This window comes from Chiloscyllium plagiosum, unplaced genomic scaffold, assembly GCF_037043375.1.
Source record: "Chiloscyllium plagiosum isolate Xiang-an unplaced genomic scaffold, Cpla_swu_hap1 HiC_scaffold_30, whole genome shotgun sequence".
Taxonomy (NCBI): domain Eukaryota; kingdom Metazoa; phylum Chordata; class Chondrichthyes; order Orectolobiformes; family Hemiscylliidae; genus Chiloscyllium; species Chiloscyllium plagiosum.
In genome coordinates this window covers 247871-271002 of record NW_028270168.1, presented here as the reverse complement: position 1 = coordinate 271002, position 23132 = coordinate 247871, and the positions used below count along the sequence as shown (strand labels likewise).

Sequence of the window (23132 nt, the reverse complement as noted above, 5' to 3'; positions counted from 1 at the left end):
GAGCCAGGTGTTGGTAGTAGTATATCAGCATGGATAGAGGATTAGCTAACTGATAGAAGACAGTGAGTTGGATGAGGGGGCATTTTCAGGGATGACACCTGTAACTAGTGTCACATAGATCAGTGCTGGGCCTCAATTATTTACAATATATTAATGGCATGGATGGGGAAAGTGTATCTTCTATAGCCTAGTTTGTGGATGACAAAAACAGGTGGGAAGGCACATGGTGAAAATGACACAAAGTCTGCAGTGGAATATGGACAGGTTAAGCAAATGTTCCTAACATGGGGAAATGTACTATTATGAACTTTGGCAGTCAGAATGCAGGAGCAGAATGAACTGCAGAAGGCTACCGAACAGGAAGTTTAAACTCTTGTCCATGAATCACAAAAAAACTTGCATCCAAGTTCAGTTGGTAAAATGGAAGGCAAATGGATTGTTGGACTTTATTTCAAAGGGAATGGAGTACACAAGTAGTAAGATATTGCTAAAAATATACAAGGCAATAGTCAGATCACAATTGGAACACTGGTAGTTTGGAATCCTTATCTAAGAAAAGATATGCTGTCATTACAGGCAGTTCAAAGAAAGTTCATTAGGTTTTGTAAAAAATGCTTGTTACATAAAATTTTGAATTTCTTAATGCTCTCAGTAAGTAACACACAAAATGTAGATTTGCAACAAGATTTATTTCATACTTGTACATTTCCAGTGTTTTAAACAAAGGAACAGCACTTGTAATTACTTTTGTGTTATGTGCCATGTTCTGTTTGTGCTGTCTGTTTCCGTCATCTTACACATTCATACAGTTATCTGTCAACTCCATTAGTTGTCATAAAACATTAAGGGTAGTAACACACACTCCCAAAATTAAAAGGGAAAAAATGATTTATGTAAGCTTTAAGGAACAGCAATTTGAACAGATACATCAAATTTGCAAACATCGTAGAAGAGCAAGTAAAAAAATCTATCGTATAACATATCACATATGAAAATAAATAGAATGCATTTTTGGTTATGCAATTTTTTTAGCTATATCTTCAAGAAAAAATCTTGTAAAATTTTAATCCTCCTACATTTGTTTGCAAAATAACAAATGAAACCTGGGGCCGAGGGCATCCATAGCTGGATTGTCAAGCTAGTGGTCAATTATTATCTATATTCTGACCCCCTTCACCGCCTTCCCCACCTATTTAATGGATCAGTGCATGTAATATTAATTATTGCCACTGTTAACATGACTTAAATAATGCAATTGTGGCAGATAAGGAAGGGTGAAAAATAAAGAGCAGCATGTTTGCACAAATCCACAAAAAATGTGCACATTCAAGTAAAATAAAATTATTTCAGACCAAGAAGATTAACACAAATCTTCACGAACTCATGGTCAGGCTGGCACTTAAGTGAGTAAAGAACAGGAGCGCATTGCAATTTTGCTTTCTTGTTCCATAGAAAGTCTGATGTTGAAACTTTGAAGAAGGCTACAAATGAAGTAAAGGAAGCAAAAAAAAACTTCTGTAAAATAAATGTCAAAATTACAAGTTTAAAAATACAGAAGTCTCATAAGGTGTAGCAGCTTTATTACGCTTTGCTTTTAACTTGTTAATTACTGGCATGTTCTAAGCCTACAGCAGTGTTATTCCCAGCAATTTCCAATAACAATATTTTAAATTAACAGCTCCAATTAATACAAATTCAAATATTCACCCAGCCCAATTGCATGTTTTCAGTATTAGACATCAAATATCAGTAAAAAAAAACTGTTCAAAAATCCTCTAGACAAAAAGCTGTATGAGGCATTTAGAAATACGTAAAGATGGGGGAACCTTGGTGAGAAGGCCTCCAGCAAAATGATTTGCATAGTTGGCAAATGGAAGTGCTCTACATATTGACAGCAATATACCAATAGCACGAAATTACATTAGGACTAATTTATTGATTTGTGTGGAATTTATGCACCACATTCCTTTAGGAAAATTATCTGCAGTATGTCTAAGGATTATAGGAAAATCTAAACTATCAAATGATTTACAACTGCCACAAACATAGTGTTAAGTGAACAGCACAGAAACAACCTTCCTCCAATGTTTTCTCTTCACCGTGCTCATTGGAAGCAAAAAACTGTAGTATATTTCAAAAGGTAAATGAATTATACTCTAGGCCTTCTTCAATTTCACTGGTTCAAACATAGTCAAGATATCAGATACATCTGCAAATAATTTGCCAGCAAAGGTATGTTCAGCATTACAAAGTTAATCCTCTCTCAGTACTGGTGAAATTGCTTACTATTGAAATTGAAGACTAAAGTGCATTGCATAGTTAAAAGCTATTTATTCCCTTCAACAGAGTTTATTAAAATTCCAAATATAGCTCAATGTTTTACTTGTTGGGATAACTTCATCTTTTATAATGATGCATGAGAAAAGCTGTTCAGGCAAATCCTCATTGCTGGTTACATACTCTCTTCCTACAACAAATTTTAAGCAGCTACAACAACATTCTGGGAAGAGAATTTAATACCAAATTATCAAGGAACCAGTCTGCTTTTAGTTTATGTCAGTTAAAGGATTAGAAGTATTAACTACTGGCCTAGCCAGCCATTCTTAAAAAGGCTTTCAAGACTTTGGAAAAAATAATTCTCCCCATCCTATCCTCCAAAAGAGCTAGCTGCTTAACTTGCCAAAAATTTAGTCTTGCTTCCAGCACAACATTCTACTTTAAAGAAGGTGCTTGGATGAGAGGAATGTTATACAATTGTTTTTATCTAATGAGGACAGAGATCTTCTAAAGTTTAACAGTGGTGAAATATATTTCTGCTCAGATCATAGCACATCATTTCACAGAGCCTTAGAAATGTTTTGTGGAATTCCAGTGGTACAACAGAATAGGAAAGGTTTGTTCATTTAGGTTTTGTAAACAGAAATGTTACATTAATATCCAAGGAATTTTTTTAAAAATTAAATATTCATGTGGATTTTTTTTCCCTTCCCCAAACTTTCATTGCTCTACCACAACCTCTGTCAGCAAGAGTCAGGGAGTAAGATCATCACAATATTTCATTCTAGTTGAAGATACAAAATGCACTTTTGATAATTTTAACTAACAGGAGAGCAAAACACAAATGTTTCATCATGCCTGGATGCAAAACGAACTTCAACTTAAAGAAATATTGCAAAGCATGCAGGAACCTGATAACTAAGCAAAATGACATATACCTTTTTAACAAACATTTTTCAAGATGTACAATTAAGTTATTGCAAAAATACTGTAAGAAAAGTATGCAAACATTGTATATGATATTGGAAACCAAAAATTTGCTCATTTCTAGTAGTAATTATATTACAAAAATTTTAGAGTAAGTGAATATAGCTTTAGAAAGTCTGGTTTGGAGGTCATTCCTACTTTTGGACTAAGTATACAGCAGAAAGACAGAACTTAGTCTTCCTTCAAGCAATGGCAAGTGTATAATTCAAACTCTGCATCACATCACACATCTTCAGTCAGTCAGCATCACACTGGTCTGTTAGAGACATACAAAAATAAAACCAAGCTGAACTGGAGCTGGCTAGATTATAAATAAAGTTAGGACTATCTCAATAAGATCCTTTTGGGGTGTTATGTGAATAATACATATTTTTTCCACTTGCAGTATCCATTGCTCTAATCTTTTAGGTTACTTAACTCTCCACCTTTTCCCCCAAATAAAGTAATTACTATATGCAGTTCATTCTATAAATTCCACCACCCAACCCAAATACCAGTGCCCAACTCTCTCAAAATTGAATTTATGCACTTGAAACAAGAAGCTCCCTAATCTCTGTACATTAAATTATTGTAATTATCGGTTGATCTCATTTTAATGAATTGGCAAGAATAATTCAGTGCATTCACTTTTATAACAAAGATACTAATTGCAACAAAACTAATAGCAAAGTTAGGTTATAAAGATCCCAAATTCAGAGTGAGGAGAATAATAATCACTGAATGGTCTTATTCAGTTCACAGTGGTTCTACTTCACAGATCTATAATGTCTGTCCTATGATCTTTCTATCAATCCCAAAGCAAGGCTAATTGCAGAAGTGGAGAAAAATAGCTTCTTTTTCAATGTTTAATAGGATTGAATAATTAATTATCACAGTTTGTCTAATTAATGCAGTCTCTTTGCTCATAGAATATAACCCAACTTTTTATAAAGTTCTGTATACCAGAATTCATTATGGACGTCATTTCCTTGAAAATTGTAGACATAAAAGTACGTAGAACAGTATGCTGGTATGTATGTGATAATATGTGCAAGTAATGACAAACTGTTCCCTTGCCAAATCATGAGGTTATCAATAGTATTTTAAAAGTGCTCATAGCAAAAATTGTTTCCTTTTCCTTAATAAAGTTGACTTGGATCTGCAAACTTGCTTCAAGTTTGTTCAGTTTTCTTTATTATTTCTCTATAGCAAGCTTGCTTCCTCTATCCTTAGTGCATTTTACATCCTAAAGGGTGAAGCAATGCAATTCTATTCTCCAAGTCATTTTGCAACCAAATGCAATTTCAATAAATGCCTCAATTCTCATTTTAGAGTTTAGTACTTCTATCTATTACCAATTACAAATTGATTCAAAACAATGGAAACTAAATCAAACTGGTTTGGTTTACAGTGACAGCCAGCACCCTAACCAAACACTGTGCAGAAATTATTTCTTGTTGTTTCAGCAAGGAGGTAAATGTAAATATTAGTGAGATTCTGAATCAAATTCGATTGCCCAGTTAAACTGTTTACAAGTTGGGAGCAATTACAGCCAACTGAATTGGTTTCAGTAGCAGATTTTCTGGAAACAAACATGGAGTTTAGATGTGCAAGAAGCAGTTGCTGATGAAACTTGAATAAGTTTACAGATAGAGAATCACTGTCCAATTATGCTATAAAACTTGGCAGCTCGGCAACTATAGTTTTCAATGGTTTTACTCCAGCTGCTTGGTAAGGGACAAATACATTTAATATTTAAAATAACATGTGAAATAAGTAATGACTGACATTTATAGATTTGCATTGTACAGCATTCCAATTTACAGATTAAATATTCTCAAATTTGTAGACAGATCAAGTCTGTTTTTTTAATATTAATACATGATCAATAGCTGCTGTGAGAAACACCTGGGAAGGCCAGATACTTGAATTTTCATTAACACAGCACACAGCTTATAACTTCTCCCCATATTCTGTATCAGCTCGCATCAAGTCTTCTAAGTTTCCCAAACTATTACCAAAAATTACAATTTCCCCTTCCTTTTTAGAGGAAAATATAGAAATCAAATCTGAATATTTAAATTAAGCCATAATCAAACAAAATTGACTGCTTTTCAACATTTAACAGTTCTACTAGTAGCAAATATACATTTAAAATCTTCAAATAAGGATTGTGCCAATTCTGAATGCTCCCTGGCTTTCAAAATACAACACTCTGAAATTCCTAATTAGAACGTTGGCTCTACTCTTGATTGACATTAATTGCAACCAAGCAAATAATTAGAACTGCAAATTTACTGAATTCAGAATTAGCACATAACTCAGCTTGCTCATTATAAGACCTGCTGAAACTTTTAGGACTAAATCTCTGAAAAGATACATTTTTCTATATATTCACTGAAATATTTTAAGCATTCTCACTCCACCCACCCCATAACTCAATAAATCCAGAATCAAATCCACCCAAAAGACAATTGTTTCCAATATTTATACATTTGACCATTAATTGTTCAAATTGCTGAATAAAATAGTAGTCATTCATAAACGGCAACATGCCCCGAGGGCTGTCTCAATTATCTACACAAGCAATCTTTTTATGGATTTAGTTACATCAATTGACTGCTAACTCAAACTTCCCACTGCAAAATTTGTCACTTCTGTGGAAAAAACAATTTGCAAGCATTACATGGATATTTCAAACTATCAGAATTAAATTTAACGTATACGGAATTTTCTCTAGCTTTATTTCTGGGAGAACTGCCTTTTACAGGTGCACCACAGCACACAAATTGAAAAATATTGAGTTCCGGTGTAATAGCAAACAAACATAAAGGGAAAGTGCAACAGTTAGTCCACAACTCTACCACTCAAACTTAAATAGAGAGCAAAACTTCTTGTACCAAAACTATTTTTTCCTTTCGGGGGAAAATGTTTGAAAACAATAAAGTTTCCTGTCACTCTTTTTCAACTGGAGGTGTGTTTGGGATGGGGCAGTGGGGTTGGGCATGTAGTTGTTTGTTAATTCTTGCAGACTTTACAATTGGAAACCCTCCATTGGGGCTTCCTGTTGCTGAAAGAGGAATTGCTGGGCAGTTTCATCGACTTGTGGAGCAATATTACTGTCCTCTTCCTCCACCCCAAAGTAATGCTCAATGAGATCAAAGGCCTTCTGATAGATTTCTTGATTCTCATGGCTCTGCAAAAATTCAATTTTATCGAGACCTGTGATGAAGGGACAGCACTAATTAATTTAAGACATTTTATAAATATCAATAAAATTTATGAAAAAAATATACAATTTTTATCACTTCTCCTACCATAAGCTTCTTCAATAAGACTACAGTATGGATTAATTCCACTTCCATTCTGTTTAGCCTCCTGCTCTCCAAGTCTCAAGATGTTTTCCAGCCCACTTAGGGCAACTTGAACTATTTTTGAGTCCATCACAGTCAGTAGATCACATAATGGCTTAATACAACCCAGGTTTACAAGATACCTTTAAAACAAAAGAAGAAAACTTCCTAAAATGTGCAAAGTTCTTCTACAGAATAATAATATAAAATTTCTACAGTGATGGATCATATATTAGCATCTCCAGAATTGTATTCAAACCATACAAATTATCCAAAGGAAGTCTGGGTCAGATGATGTCTCATTTTGTTGAAGTTAATCAAGCAATTATTAAGTTTAAACAGTTCTATTTTAGATTATTAATTCCAATATGTTAATTGCAGAAAAAAATCAATATAATTCATGTTCAATCTGGGTATGTTTTGCTCTAAACGGCTGAACTACAGCAGACCCTTGTTCATCCTTTAACAGGAATTCTTACAACAAGTTATCCTCTCTTTCTAATGTAGAAAGATAGAAAATAGGAGCAGACGTAGGCCATTTCGCCTTTCAAACCTGCTCTGCCATTCATTATGATTGTGATTGATCAACCAACTCAATAGCCTGTTCCTGCTTTTCCCCCATATCCTTTGATCCCTTTAGCCTCAAGTGATATATCCAATTCCTTTGAAACCATACAACTGCTTCCTGTGTTGGTAAACTCCATGGGTTCACCACTCTCTGGATGAAGAAATTTCTCCTTACCTCAGTCCTTAATGGTTTACTCCATAATCTAGGAATATGACACCTGGTTTTGGACTCACCCACCAAGATGAACACCCTTCCTACATCTAACCTGTCATATCCTGTTAGAATTTAATAGTTTCTACGTTATCACCTCCACACCCTATTCTTTTCAATTCTAGTAACTATAATCCAAATCAATTCAACATTCCAGCAATAGTACTGAAAGACTTGAGTTCCAGAACTTGCTGCTGCCCTAGCCAAGCTCTTCCAGTACAGTTACAACACTGGTATCCATCCATCAAAGAAGAAAGTTGCCCAGGTAAGTCTTGTATGCAAAATGCCAGTCAAATCTAACCTAGCCAATTAGCCCCATCTATCTACTCTCGATCATCAGTAAAGTGATGGAAGGTGTCATTAGCCGTGCTTTTAAGCAGCACCTGCTCAGCGATGCCCAGTTTAGGTTTCACCAAGGCCTATTGCAGCTCCTGACCTCATTATAGCTTTGGTTCAAACACGGATGAAAAAGCTGAATTCCAAAGGTGAGGTGAGAGTGACAGCCCTTGACATCAAGGCCCGCATTTGACTGAGTGTGGCATCAAGGAACCCTAACAAAACTGAATCAATAGGAATCAAGGGGAAACTCTTCACTGGTTGGAGTTCTACCTGGCACATATGAAGATAGTTGTGTTGATGGAAGGTCAGTCATTTCAGCTTTAGGACATTTCTGCAGGAATTCCTCAAGGTCTTTTAAAAAAAATTAGCATATTTTTCTATTCAGAGATATTATTAGACACCTCTGGAGTAGAAGGGCTTGAACACAGGCCTCCTGTGCAAGAGGGTAGGGACACCACCACTGTGCCACAAGTGGTCCCTAGGAGTTCCTCAGGGTAGTTTCCTAGGCCCAACCATCATCAGCTGCTTCATCAATGACCTTCCATTCATCTTAAGGCCAGAAATGAAGGACGTTCAGCACCATTTGCGAATCCTCAGGTTACTGAACCAGTCCATATTCAAATGCAACAAGATCTGGACAATATCCAGGCTTGTGCTAACAAGTGGCAAATGAGATTTGTGCCAACAACAATCAAGAAGCTTGACACCATCGGGTACAAAGTAGCCTGCATGATCAGGACCACATCCACAAGCATCCACTTCCTCCACCACCAAAACTCAGTACACATTGCTATTATCTACAAACATCAATGCAAAAATTCAAAGATCCTCAGATAGCACCTTTCTAAACCTATGGCCACTTCCATCTAGAAGGTCAAGGGTAGCAGACACATGGGAACACCACCTCCTGCAACTTCCCCACCAAGCCAGTCACCATTCTGACTTGGAAATATATTCCTTCACTATTGCTGGGTCAAAATCCTGGAATTCCCTCCCCAGTGGCATTGTCATCTCTGACCAGCTTGAAAGGATATTGGAGTGCGGGGGGGGGGGGGGGGGGGCGAGGATCCAGTTGTTGTGGTCCATGTCGGGACAAACAACATAGACAAGACTAGGAAAGACCTGAAAATGTGTTGCTGGAAAACTGCAGCAGGTCAAGCAGCATCCAAGGAGCAGGGGAATCGATGTTTCGGGCATGAGCCCTTCTTCATTCCTGAAGTAGGGCTCATGCCCGAAACGTCGGTTCTCCTGCTCCTTGGATGCTGCCTGGCCTTCTGCGCTTTTCCAGCAACACATTTTCAGCTCTGATCTCCAGCATCTGCAGTCCTCACTTTCTCCTAGAAGACTAGGAAAGAGGACCTGTTCAGGAATTATCAGCAGCTGGGAACAAAATTGAAGAACAGGCCCGCAAGCTTCATAATCTCCAGATTACTGCTCAAGCCATGTGCAAATTAGCATAGGGACACAAGAATAAGGGAAGTAAATGTGGTTAAAAGAGTGGTACGGGAAAGAGAGGCTCCTTTTAATGGGGCACTGGCATCAGTGTTGGAACAACCTCCACGTGAACCAAGCTAGGGTCAGAGTTTTAGCGCAATGAGTAAATATAATGGTCAGGCGACTGACTGTGTGGAGTTTGCACATTCTCCCCGTGTCTGCGTGGGTTTCCTCCAGGTGCTCCGGTTTCCTCCCACAATCCAAAAATGTGCGGGTCAGGTGAATTGGCCATGCTAAATTGCCCGCAGTGTTAGGTGAAGGGGTAAATGTAGGGGTATGGGTGGGTTGCGCTTCGGCGGGTCGGTGTGGACTTGTTGGGCCGAAGGGCCTGTTTCCACACTGTAAGTAATCTAATCTAAAATAAAGGACAGAGTGTTTGGAAAGGTTAGGAATCAAACTTCAAACTCACTGGATAAATGAATAACAATGAAAAGAGGGACAGTCAATATCTGAATGTACACAGTATAAGGAATAAGGTAAATGAGCTGGAGGCAAATTGAAATTGGCAGGTGTGATGTGGTGGGCATTATGAAAATGTGGCTGCAAGAGGATCAGGACTGGGAGCTAAATATCAAAGGATATATTTCCTTTTGAAAAGACAGGTCGGTGGGCGGGGGGGGGGGGGGGGGGGGGTGTTGCATTGTTAGTAAATGAAATTAAATTAAATTAATAACAATAAACAAAATAGGGTCAGATGACGTAGAATCTGTGTAGGTAGAGTTGAGGAACCGCAAAAGGTAAAAGAACCATAATGGGAGCTATCTACAGGCCTCCAAACAGTAGCTGGGATTGGGGTACAAGATACACTAAGAGATACAAAAGGCTTGCAAGAAAGGCAAGGTTATTGTCTTCATGAGGGATTTCAATATGTAGGTTGGCAGGGACTCGCAAGAAAAGGAATTTGTGGAATGTCTATGAGATGGCCTTTTGCAGCAGATTGTGCTGAAGCCCACTATGGAAGAGGCAATTTTGGACTTAGTGTTGTGCAATGAGGCAGAGGCAGTGGCCGTAATATGATAGAATTTATTCTGCAATTTGAGAGGGAGAAGGTGGAATCAGATGTAACTGTATTACAGTTGAACAATGGCAACTACAGAGGCATGAGGGAGGAGCTAGCCAAAATTCTCTGGGTGAGGAGCACAGCAGGAAAGACAGTGGAACAGCAGTGGCAGGAGTTTCTGGGAGTAGCTTGGAAGACACAGCAAAATTCATCCTGAGGAGAAAGGGAGAATGAGGTAACCATGGCTGACCATGGAAGTCAGAGACAGCATAAAAGCAAAAGAGAAAAGCAGTAATGCAAAGGTTAGAACAAAACAGTCTTACCACAAATTCAACCCAAACTTTGGGTCAGATATGTTGATGACACCTTTGTAATCATTAAAAACACAGAAATAGAGAAAACACACCGGATCATCAACGTCACACTAACAGGAATCCGATTCACTAGAGAAGAAGAAAAGGATAACCAACTCCCATTCCTAGACGTGAGGGTACAGAGAATACCGAACGGAGAATTCACTACAAAGATATACAGGAAAGCCACACACACAGACCAAGTCCTGAACTATGAAAGCAACCACCCTAACACACACAAATGAAGTTGCATCAAGACAATATTCAAAAGGGCCACAACACACTGCAGCACACCAGAACTGCAAAAAGAGGAAGAGGAACACCTGTACAAGGTATTCGCCAAAAACGGATACCCACGCAATTTCATCAACAGATGCCTAAGGGAAAGACAACGGAACGAGGAAATGCCGCAACCCAAAGGACTAGCTACGCTACCATACATCAGGAGCATTTCAGAACTGACAGCCAGACTACTGCGACCACTAGGACTTATATCAGCACACAAACCAACAGCCACCCTCAGACAACAACTCACCAGAACGAAGGACCCGATACCCAGCATGAGCAAAACTAATGTAGTGTTCAAAATCCCATGCAAGGACTGCACAAAACACTATGTAGGACAAACAGGAAGGCAGCTAACGATCTGCATCCATGAACATCAACTAGTCATGAAACGCCACGAACAGCTATCCTTAGTAGCCACACACGCAGACGACAAGCAACATGAATTCGACTGGGACAACACTACCATTATAGGGCAAGCCAAACAAAGAACAGCCAGGGAATTCCTAGAAGTATGGCACTCATCCACAAACTCCATCAACAAACACATAGACCTGGACCCAATATACCGGCCACTACAGGGACAGCTGAAACTGACAACCGGAAGCGGCAGGGACAGGCCACTCTAAATGCCGGAGGAAACACCACAGAAGCACTTCACAGGAGGCTCCCAAGCACTGAGGATGTCACCTGGACAGGGAACGAAACGTTTGCAACAAAAATTTCCAGCTCGGCGAACAGAACCACAACAACGAGCACCCGAGCTACAAATCTTCACCCAAACTTTGAAAAGTGAAAACATATAATGTGGCAAAGGGCAGTGGAAGCCAGAGGATTGGGAAGCCTTCAAAGACCAATAGAGGACAACGAAGCAAGAAATGAGGAGGTAAAACATAGAACATTGCAGAGCAGTGCAGGCCCTACGGTCCTCGATATTGCACTGACTTGTGAAACTAATCTAAAGCTCATCTAACCGACACTATTCCATTTTCATCCATATGTTTATCTAATGACCATTTAAATACACTTAATGTTGGGAAGTCCACTACTGTTGCAGGCAGGGCATTCCATGCTCTTACTACTCTGAGTAAAGAACTTACCTGACATCTGTCCTATATCTATCACCCTTCAATTTAAAGCTATTTCCTCTCATGTTAGCCATCACCATCTGAGGAAAAAGCTCTTACTGTCCACCCTATCTAATCCTCTGATTATCTTGTATGCCTTTATTAAATCACCTTTTAACCTTCTTCTCTTTAATGAAAACGGCCTCAAGTCCCTCAGCCTTTCCTCATAAGACCTTTCCTCATAAGACCTTCCCTCCATACCAGGCAACATCCTGGAAAATCTCCTCTGAACCCTTTCCAATGCTTCCATATCCTTCCTACAATGCGATAACCAGAACTGTATGTAATACTCCAAGTGCGGCCCCCGCACCAGAGTTTTGTATAGCTGCAACCATAGGTCCGAAACTCAATCCCTCTATCAATAAAAGCGAACACACCGTACGCCTACTTAACAACCCTATCAACCTGGTGGCAACTTTCAAGGATCTATGCATGTGGACACCGAGATCTCTCTGCTCATCCACACTACCAAGAATCTTAGCATTAGCCCAGTACTCTGTGTTCCTGTAACTCCTTCCAAAGTGAATCATCTCAGACTTTTCCACATTAAACTCCATTTGCCACCTCTCAGCCCAGCTCTGTAGCTTACCCATGTCCCTCTGTAGCCTGCAGCATCCTTCTGCATTATCCACAACTCCGACTTTAGTGTCATCTGCAAATTTACTAATCCATCCTTCTACACTCTCATCCAGGTCAGTTATAAAAATGACCAACAGCAGTGGCCCCAAAACAGAGCCCTGCGGTTCACCACTAGAAACTGAACTCCAGGATGAACATTTCCCATCAACACCACCCTGTGTCTTCTTTTAGCTAGCCAATTTTTGATCCAAACTGCTAAGTCACCCTCAATCCCATGTCTCTCTATTTTCTGTAATAGCCTACTGTGGGGAACCTTATCAAACGCCTTATTGAAATCCATATACACCACATCAACTGCTTTACCCTCATCCACCTGTTTGGTCATGTTCTCAAAGAACTCAGTAAAGTTTGTGAGGCACGACCTACTCTTCACAAAACCATACTGACTAATCAAATTATTGTTCTCTAGATGATTATAAATCCTATCTGTTATAATCCTTTCCAAAACTTTGCCCACAACAGAAGTAAGGTTCACTGGTCTATAATTACCAGGATTGTCTGGACTCCCCTTCTTGAACAGGGGGGCATCTGCTTTTCCTCCAGTCTTCTGGCACTATTCCTGTAGACAATGACTACATAAAGATCAAAGTCAAAGGCTTTGCAATCTCCTCCCTAGCTTCCCAGAGAATCCTAGGTTAAGCCCCATCTGACCCAGGGGACTTATCTATTTTCACACTTTCCAGAATTGCTAACAGCTCCTCCTTATGAGCTTCAATTCCATCTAGTCAAATAGCCTCAGTATTCTCTTTGACAACATTGTCTTTTTCCTGAGTGAATGCTGACGAAAAAATATTCTTTTGGCGCTTTCCCTATCTCCTCGGACTCCATACATAACTTCCCACTACTATCCTTGATTGGCCCTAATCTTTCTCTAGTCATTCTTTTATTCCTGACATACCTATAGAAAGCTTTGAGGTTTTCCTTGATTCTAACTGCCAAACATTTCTCATGTCCTCACCTAGCTCTTCTTAGCTCTCTCTTTAGCTCCTTTAGCTCTCTTTAGCTCCTCTTTGGCTAATTTGTAACTCTCAAGCCCTAACTGAGCCTTCACATCTCATCCTAACGTAGTTAAAAATCACACAACACCAGGTTATAGTCCAACAGGTTTAATTGGAAGCACACTAGCTTTCGGAGCGTCGCTCCGAAAGCTAGTGTGCTTCCAATTAAACCTGTTGGACTATAACCTGGTGTTGTGTGATTTTTAACTTTGTACACCCCAGTCCAACACCGGCATCTCTGAATCGTCCTAACATAAGCCTTCTTCTTCCTCTTGACAAGAGATTCAACTTTTTTAGTAAACCATGGCTTCCTCATTTGACCACTTCCTCCCTGCCTGACAGGTACATGCTGATTAAGGACATGCAGTAGTTGTTCCCTTGAAAAACTCCACATTTCAATTGTGCCCATCCCCTGCAGTTTTCCTTCCCCATCCTATGCATCCTAAATCTTGCCTAATCGCATCATAATTGCCTTTCTCCCAGCTATAACTCTTGCCCTCCAGTATGTACCTATCCCTTTCCATTGTTAAAGTAAACGTAACAGAATTGTGGTTATTATCACCAAAGTGCTCAACTACCTCCAAATCTAACACCTGGTCTGGTTCATTAGCCAGTACCAAATCCAATGCGGACTCTACACACTGTGTCACGAAACTCTCCTGCACAAACTGGACTAAAACTGACCCATGTAAAGTACTTGATGTATAGCGCTTACAGTCAATATTTGGAAAGTTAAAGCCCCCATAACAACTATCCTTTAACTTTCACTCCTATCCAAAATCATCCTTGCAATTCTTTCCTCTGCATCTCTGGAGCTATTCAGAGGCCTATAGAACACTCCCAACAGGGTGACCTCTTCCTTTCCTGTTTCTAACCTCAGCTCATTCTACCTCTGTAGATGAGTTCTTAAACGTCCTTTTACCACCATAATACCATCCTTGACTATAATGCCACACCTCCCCCTCTTTTACCACATTTCCTATTCTTACTGAAACATCTAAACTCCAGAATCTGCAACAACCATTCCTGTCCCTGCTCTATCCATGTCTCCAAAATGGCCATAACATCAAAGTCCCAGGTACCAACCCGCAAGTTCACCCACCATATTCCAGATATTCCTGGTGTTGAAGTAGACACACTTCAAACCACCTTTTTGCCTACTGGTACACTCTTGCGATCTTGAAACCTTATTCCTGACCTCACTACTCTCAACCTCCTGTACTGGAGCCACAGTTTATGTTCCCATCCCCCTGCTGAATGAGCTCAAACCCTTCCAAACAACATTAACAAATATCACCCCCCAGGATATTGGTACCCCTCTGGTTCAAGTTTAGAACATCCTGTTTGTTGAGGTCCCACCTACCCCAGAATGAGCCCCAATTATCCAGGCATGTGAATCTCTCTCTCCCACTTGCACCATCCCTGTAGCGACCTGTTTAACTGCTCTCTCTTTCCCTATTCCTCGCCTAGCTAGCATGTAGCAAGGGTAACAAACCAGAGATAACACCTCTGTTTGTTCTAGTTCTAAGCTTCCACCCTAGCTCCCTGAATTTCTGCCTTACATCCGCATCCCTTTTTCTACCTATGTCAATGGTGCCTATATGGACCACGACTTTGAGCTGCTGCCCCTCCCCCTTAACGATTCCAAAAACACGATCCGAGACATCATGGACCCTAGCACCTGGGAGGCAACACACCAACTGCGAGTCTCTCTAGTTTCCACAGAATCTTGTATCTGGCCCCCTAATTATGAGTCCCCAATTAATAATGCTCTCTTCCTCTCCCCCCGCTTCCCTTCTGAACAACAGGAACAGACTACGTGCCAGAGACCTGTACCCCATAGTTTATCCCTGGTAAGTTGTCCCCCCAAACAGTATCCAAAATGGTATACTTGTTATACAGGTGAAGATTAAATAGGAGGGTAAGCTAGCTAGTAATATTACCTAGCTAGTAATATTAGGATGATTCCATGAGTTTCTTTGGATATATAAAGGGCAAAAGAGAGGCAAAAGTAGACATTGAGCTGCTGGAAAATGATGCTGGAGAACTCGTAATGGGAACAAAGAAATGGCTGAGAAACTGAATGAGTACTTTGCGTCAGTCTTCACAATGGAAGACATGAGTAATATTCCAAACATTCAAGAGAGTTGGGGGGCAGAACACAGTATGGCAGCCATCAACAAGGAAAAGACGCTTGAAAAACCAAAAGGTCTGTAAAGTGGACACATCACCTGGACCAGATGGGCTACATTCTCGAGTTCTGAAGGAGAGAGGTGAAGAGATGGTGAAACCTTTAGTAGTGATCTTTCTGGTATCACTGGAGTCAGGGAGGGTCCCAGAGGACTGGAAAGTACAAATGTAACCCCCCCCCCACCCCCATTTAAGAAGGAAGGAAGGCAAAATGACAGAAAATTATCGGCTAATTAGTCTGTCCTCACTCGTTGGTAAGGTTTCAGAATCCATTGTGAAGGATGAGACTTCTGAATACTTGGAAATGCATGGTAAAACAGGGCAAAGTCAGCATGGTTTCAAGGGGAGATCCTGAATGACAAATCTGTTAGAATTCTTTGAGGAGGTAAAAAGCAGGTTAGACCAAGGAAACTCAATGGATATTATCTATCTGGACTTCCAGAAGGCCTTTGATAAGATACCACACAGGAGGCGGCTGAGTAAGATAATATCCATGGTGTTAGAGGCAAGGCATTAGCATGGATAGAAGATTGGCTGTCTGGCTGAAGGCAGAGAGTGGGGATGAAAGGGTCTTTCTCAGAATGGCAGCCGGTGACTTAGTAGTGCTCCACAAGGTTCAGTGTTGGGATCACAACTTTTCACTTTATATCTTAATGCTCTGGATGAAGGAATTGAAGGCATTCTGGCTAAGTTTGCAGATGATACAAAGATTAGTGGAGGGGCAGGCAGCATTGAGGAGGTTAGGAGGCTGCAGAAAGATTTAGACAGGTTAGGAGAGTGGGCTAAGAAGTGGCAGATGAAATATAATGTGGGAGTGTGTGAGGTCATGCACTTTGGTGGAAAGAATAAAGACAAGGACTATTTTCTAAATGGTGAGAAATTTCAGAAATCTGGAATACAAAGGCACTTAGGAGTCCTAGTCCAGGTTTTCTTAAGGTAAACTTGCAGGTTGAGTCAGTAATTAGGAAGGCTAGGGAGGTGGTGTTGGAGCCTTTGGCTTTGATCTTTGGGTTGTCATTGTCTACAGGTTTAGTACCACAGGACTGGAGGATTATAAATGTTGTGTCCTTGTTTAAGAAGGGCAGTAGAGATGACACAGGTAATTATAGACCAGTGAGCCTTACATCTATTGGAGAAAATGTTTTGAAAAGGATTATAACAAATAGCATTTATAATCTAGCAAGCAATAATTTGATTGCAGATAGTCAAGATGGTTTTGTCAAGGGCAGGTCAAGCCTCGCAAACCTCATTGAGTTTTTTGAGAAGCTGACCAAACAGGTGGATGAGGGTAGGGTAGTTGACGTGGTGTAATAACAAGGGATAAGTCGGAAACAGAAAATGTATTAGCAAAAATTAATACAAAGAGATTTAAGACCATAGTGTGAGTTGTGTATAGGCACTTCAGTGGCAGCTGAATAGTGGGCTGTTTGATTGCCTTTGCTATGGGCTTCCCTAACCTCTGCGGAGTATCTAGAAAGTCAGATTTTAACTTTTATATAAATTGAGACATGCAAATTGCTTAATGCTTAATCAGATGGTGATGGTGGAGCATTGTTTTTTGAACTGGAGGCCTGTTACCAGCAGTGTTCCACAGGGACTGGTGCTAGGTCCATTTTTGTTCGTCATTTATATAAATTATTTAGACGAGAATGTAGAAGACATGGTTAGTTAGTTTGTGAATGACATCAAAATTGGTGTTATAGTGGACAGTGATGACGGTTATCTAAAGAGATCTTGATCAATTAAATCAATGGGCTTGAAGAGTGGCAGATGGGAGCTAAATTTGGATTAGTGTGAGGTTTTGTATTTTGGTAAAACAAACAAGGTTGGGATTTATTTAATTAAAAGTAGGGTCTTGGATAGTGTTGTAGAACAGAGATGCCTAGGGGTTCAGGCATATAATTCTTTGAAGTTTGTGTCACATATAATAGGGTGGTTTAGAAGGCGTTTAGCTTGCTTGCCTTCATTGCTCAGACCTTTGAATATAAGAGCTGGAAAGTCATGTTGAGGTTGTACAAGATGTTGGTGAGGCTGGTTCTGGAGTACTGTGTCCAGCTCTGGTTGTCCCTGTTGTATGAAGGATATTATTAAAGCTGGAGACAGTTCAGAAGAGATTTGCCAGGATGTTGCTTGGAATGGAGGGTTTGAATTATAAGGGGAGGCAGGATAGACTGAGGCTTTTCTCACTGCAGCATAAGAAGTTGAGGGATAAAAACATGAATAAGAAATATTTGGAGGGATACAGGCCAAATGCAGGCAGGTGGAACTAGCTTAGTTTGGGATTATGGTTGGTCTGGATTGGCTTGGTCTGAAGGGTCGTTTTCTATGCTGTATGACCCTAAGTCTCCAGGGTTAGATGAAATATACCGCAGGTTGTAGAAGGGGCATGGGAAAAAATAGCAGGGGCACTTGCAAAACCGTTCAATTCCTCTCTTGCCACACGAGAGGTGTGAAAGGACTAGAGGACAACCAATATGGAACCCAATTACGAGATGCATAGATAGAGTTGACTGTCAGAATCTCTAACCCCGGAGGTAAAATGTTTAAAACCTGGGGCATGAATTTAAGCTGATGGGGGCAAGTTCAGAAGGACACATTGGGACGGGGGTGGGGGGGGGGGATTTTTTAAAAATAAAACACAGAGCATGAGGAGTGTAGAACACACTGCCAGGGGTCAAGGTGGTGGCAGATATATTAGGGCTGTTTAAGAGACTTTTAGATAAGCACATGAATATGCAAGAAATGAAGGGATATAGACAAGGGCAGGCTAAAGGCATTAGTTTAACTTGGTGTAATGTTTTGATACAATTTCATGGGCCAAAGGACCCATTCTTGTGCTGTACAGTTCTATGTTCTAAGGGAGAAAGGGATAAACCAGGAAATTACAGGCCAGTTAGTCTAACTTTGGTGATGGGGAAACTATTGGAAGCAATTCTGTGGGACAGAATTAATCTGCATTTGGAGAGGCAGTGATTAATCCAAAGACAGTCAGAATCATTTTGTTAAGGGGAGGTCATGTCTGACCAACTAGATTGAATTTTGCTGTTGATGCAGTGCTTGGAGTTCAGCAAGGCTTTTGATAAAGTCACACATGGGAGACTGATAGTAAAGATAAGAACCCAAGGGATCCAAGGAAATTTGGCAAATTTGGTCCACATTTGGCTGAGTGGCAGGAAGCAGAAGGTGATGGTGAGAGGTCAGTGGAAGTCTGCATTCAGTGGGGTTCCACAGAGGTCAGTATCATGGCTCTTGCTATTTGTAGTTTATATAAATGATTTAGACTTGAATGCAGGAAGATAAATGAGTAAGTTTATGATACACAAATTGGTGGTGTAGTAAATAGTGAGGAGGATTGCCTTAGACTACAAGAGGGCATAGATGGGCTGGTCAGATGAGCTAATAAGTGGCAAATGGAATTCAATCCTGATATAAATGAGGTGATGCGCTTGGGTGGGACAAACAAAGCAAGTGAATGTATGAAGAATGGTAGGGTCCTTGGGAGGGTCACAGCAACCCTGGTGTGCATGTACACTAGACTCATAATGTAACAGAACAGGTGGATAAAGTAGTTAAAAAGGCAAATAGAACACTTGCTTTATTAGTTGAAGCATAGAGTTTAAGAACAGGGGGTTTATGCCGGAAGTGTATAAAGCATTGGTTAGACCACAGCAAGTAGATAGTGTGCAATTCTGGAGTCCATATTTTTCAAGGGATGTAATAGCACTGGAGAAGGTGCACACGAGATTTAACAGGATGCTGCTTGGGCTGAAGAGGTTCAATTATAAAGGGACATTGGGCAGACTGGGGTTGTTTTCCTCAGAGCAGAGAAGATTGACAGGGGATATGATTGAGATGCATAAAATTATAAGGGTATAGATAAGGTTGACAGGAAGAAACATTTCCCCTTGAATGAATGGGGTGAATGACCAGGGAACATAGTTTTAAGTTAATGGGCAAAAGTTTTGAGGAGTTGTGAGGAAAATACTTTTTCACTCACAGGGTGGTGGGAACCTGGAACTCTCTGTTTGTAAGGGTGATAGAGGAAGAATACTTCAACATTTAAGAAGTATTTAGATGTGTACTTGCAATGCCAAGGCATACAAGGCGACGGGTCAAACTCTGAAAAAATGGGAGTTGAATAGGTGGTTGTTTCTGATGTGATGGACTGATCTTTGTCTGTGCTGGACTCTTGGGCACTATGCAAGTACAGCACATAATCAAGAAAGTTAATAGGATGCTATCCTTTATTACAATATCTACACTTCACCTAAACATTGGTGAGATCATGTCTTGAGTAATATGTGCAGTTTTAGTCTCTTATTTAAGGAAGCAAGTAAATGCATTGGGAATAATGCAGAGAACCTTTACTAGATTGACCTGGAATGTGTGGGTTATCTTAGGAGGATATTTAGGACAAGTTGGGCTTGATTCCACTAGAATACAGAAGAGTAAGAGGTAAACTGACTGAGGTGTATAAGGTCCTAATTAACCTTGACAAGTTGGGTATGGAAAAGGCATTTCTTCTTGTGGGTCAGTCCAGGACTAGGGGGCATAGTTTTAAAATTAGGCGTTGCCTTTTCAGGTCAGAGGTTAGGAGAAATCTTTTCTCAGAAGGCTGTGCAACTTTGGAACTCTGTGCCTCAGAAGATGATAGAACCAGGATCACTGAGTATCTTTAAGACAGGGATGGATAGATTGCTAGGCAGAGAAAATCAAAAGTTATTGATAGGAATGGGGAATTCAAAACACAAACAGATCAGCCATGATTTTATTTAATGGTGAACGATCTACTTCTGCTTTTATTTTGTATGTTCAAAACAACATTGCAAAAAGGAGAAAGCTTAGATCCCTTGAATGGGAAATGAACATTAAAAACTACAAAATTTAAGTAGTAAAAACATGAAAAATACTTGACAATTTATTTTTAAAAAATTGAACAGAAACAGTGAATAAAAGGCACACAAATGAAGTGTTTATTTTACTCACTTAATTTGTTCTGGTGTTCCTCCAGAAGTTGCATTTGTGATACCCCATGCTGCCTCTTTTCTTGTCCGAAATTCTGCTTTCTGAAGAAGGTCAATTAGCACTGGAAAGATGTTTGCATCTATTACAGCCTTGAAAATAAAATGTTTCAAAGAAGTGAACAAAAAGACATGTTTTTACATAGCATTTTCATGATCACAGGCTATCCCAAAGTACTTTACAGCAGTAGACGTTATTTTGAAGTGTACGTGCTAGTCCAAAGTCAGAAGTATGGCAGCCAATTTACACAAAACAAGATTCCAGAAACAGCAACTGACCAGATAATCTGCTCTGTGATATTGGGAGAGATACAAAATGAAAATCTGGAATTAAAAGTCAAATGATCACCATGAAACCACTGTTAATTGTCATAAAAAACAATCTGATTCACTATTATCATTTAGGGAAGGAAACTGCTATCCTTACCTAGTTTGGCCTATATGTGACTCCCAACCCACAGCAATGTGGTTTGACTCTTAACTGCCCTCTGAAATGGCCTAGCAAGCATTCAGTTGTATCAACTGCTAGAAAGGAGAAAATTGTGGGTCTCCCTAGAGTAAATGGACTGCAGTGGTTCAAGAACGCAGCTCATTACCAACTTTCAATAGCAGCTATGGAAGGGCAATAAATGCTGCCTTTGCCAGTGATCATGATTTGGAGATGTCGGTGTTGGACTGGGGTGTACAAAGTTAAAAATCATACAACACCAGGTTATAGTCCAACAGGTTAAATTGGAAGCACACCAGCTTTCGGAGCATCGCTCCTTCATCAGGTGGTTGTGGAGGATACAATTGTAAGAGACAGAATTTATAGCAAAAGTTTACAGTGTGATGTAACTGAAATTATACATTGAAAAATACCTTGATTGTCTGTTGAGTCTTTCATCTGTTCGAATACCATGATAGTTTCACTTCTTTCATGTGTAAATCACAAAACTTTTTTTTTTAAAAGTTGCATTCTCATGTTAACTGTAACAATCGGTGTTAGCTAGACAATATGTTGAAGGTGTTAGGCCCCTGTGTTCTCTGTCTGTGTCATGATGTTTAGATTGATTCTAATCTAAAAAGTGAGATAACAGAGTTTTACATGAATTCATGCAGTTTTTGAGCAAAGTACAATGTAACTCTGCAAGTACAAATTCACCCCACAAATGTATATGTATATGTGTGCATGTGAGTCTTTGTGTCTTCCATTTAAATCTGTTGGACTATAACCTGGTGTTGCGTGATTTTCAATTTTGCCAGTGATGGTCACATCTGTGAATGAAATTTATGTAATTAGCCAGGATATTGGAAATATACTTCAAAATAAAACAATAAACTGTGGATGCTGGAAATTGAAAGAAAGTACAGAAACTGCTGGAGAAACTCAGCAGGTCTGGCAGCATCTCTGAAAGGAAAGCAGAATTAACATTGTGATCCTTCTTTTGAATGGACAGTAGCTAGGAAAAGGCAGCAGATATACTGAAGACGTGGGGTGGGTGCAGGGTAAAAGGACTGAGCCGATAAATGGAGATGGAGAGAACATCAGTTAGGCTAAGAGATGTTTGATAGTATGCCAGGGAGAAAGAAAAGCTGGTGATGGGGATCATAAGTTGTTGAAAATTGAAAGTGAGCTGTGGCGAAAGTGAGGACTGCAGATGCTGGAGATCAGAATCAAGATTAGAGTGGTGCTGGAAAAGCACAGCAGGTCAGGTAGCATCCGAGGAACAGGAGAAAACTAGGCCCTTCATCAGGAATGAGGCTGGGAGCCTCCGGGGTGGAGAGATAAATGGGAGGGGGAGTCGGGTTGCGGAGAAGGTAGTTAAGAGTGCAATAGGTGGGTGGAGGTGGGGGTGAAAGTGATAGGTCGGAGAGGAGGTGGGAGCGGATAAGTGGGAAGGAAGATTGGCAGATGGGACAGGCCATAAGGACGGTGCTGAGCTGGCAGTTTGGAACTGGGGTAAGGTGGGGGGAAGGGATATGAGGAAAATGGTGAAGTCCACATTGATGCCCTGGATTGAAGTGTTCTTCCTCCAGGCGTCGGGTGGTGAGGGAGTGGGGGTGGAGGCGGCCCAGGACCTGCATGTCCTTGGCAGAGTGGGAGGGGGAGTTGAAATGTTGGGCCATGGGGCGATAGGGTTGATTGGTGCGTGTGTCTCGGAGATGTTACCTAAAGTGCTCTGCGAGAAGACGTCCAGTCTCCTCAATGTAAAGGAGACCGCATCAGGAGCAACGGATACAATAAATGACATTTGTGAATGTGTAGGTGAAACTTTGGTGGCTGTGGAAGGCTCCTTTGGGGCCCTGGATGGAGGTGAGAGAGGGGGGTG

The 23132-nt window shown here is 40.3% G+C and overlaps 1 protein-coding gene across 2 annotated transcripts in view; it reads right to left on the bottom strand.

The window, feature by feature from the left end:
• Window positions 1-670: 670 nt before the first annotated feature.
• The window catches only part of LOC122564566 (importin subunit alpha-7), an 88161-nt gene continuing 65699 nt past the window's right edge, over window positions 671-23132 (bottom strand). For both annotated transcript variants that reach the window (XM_043719656.2, XM_043719655.2), the window contains 3 exons: window positions 20786-20913; window positions 6561-6739; window positions 671-6465 (listed from right to left, as the gene is read on the bottom strand). In XM_043719656.2, the coding sequence (XP_043575591.1) occupies window positions 6278-6465; window positions 6561-6739; window positions 20786-20913 (495 nt within the window). In that variant the 3' untranslated portion in view covers window positions 671-6277. The remainder of the gene's footprint in view (window positions 6466-6560; window positions 6740-20785; window positions 20914-23132) is intronic.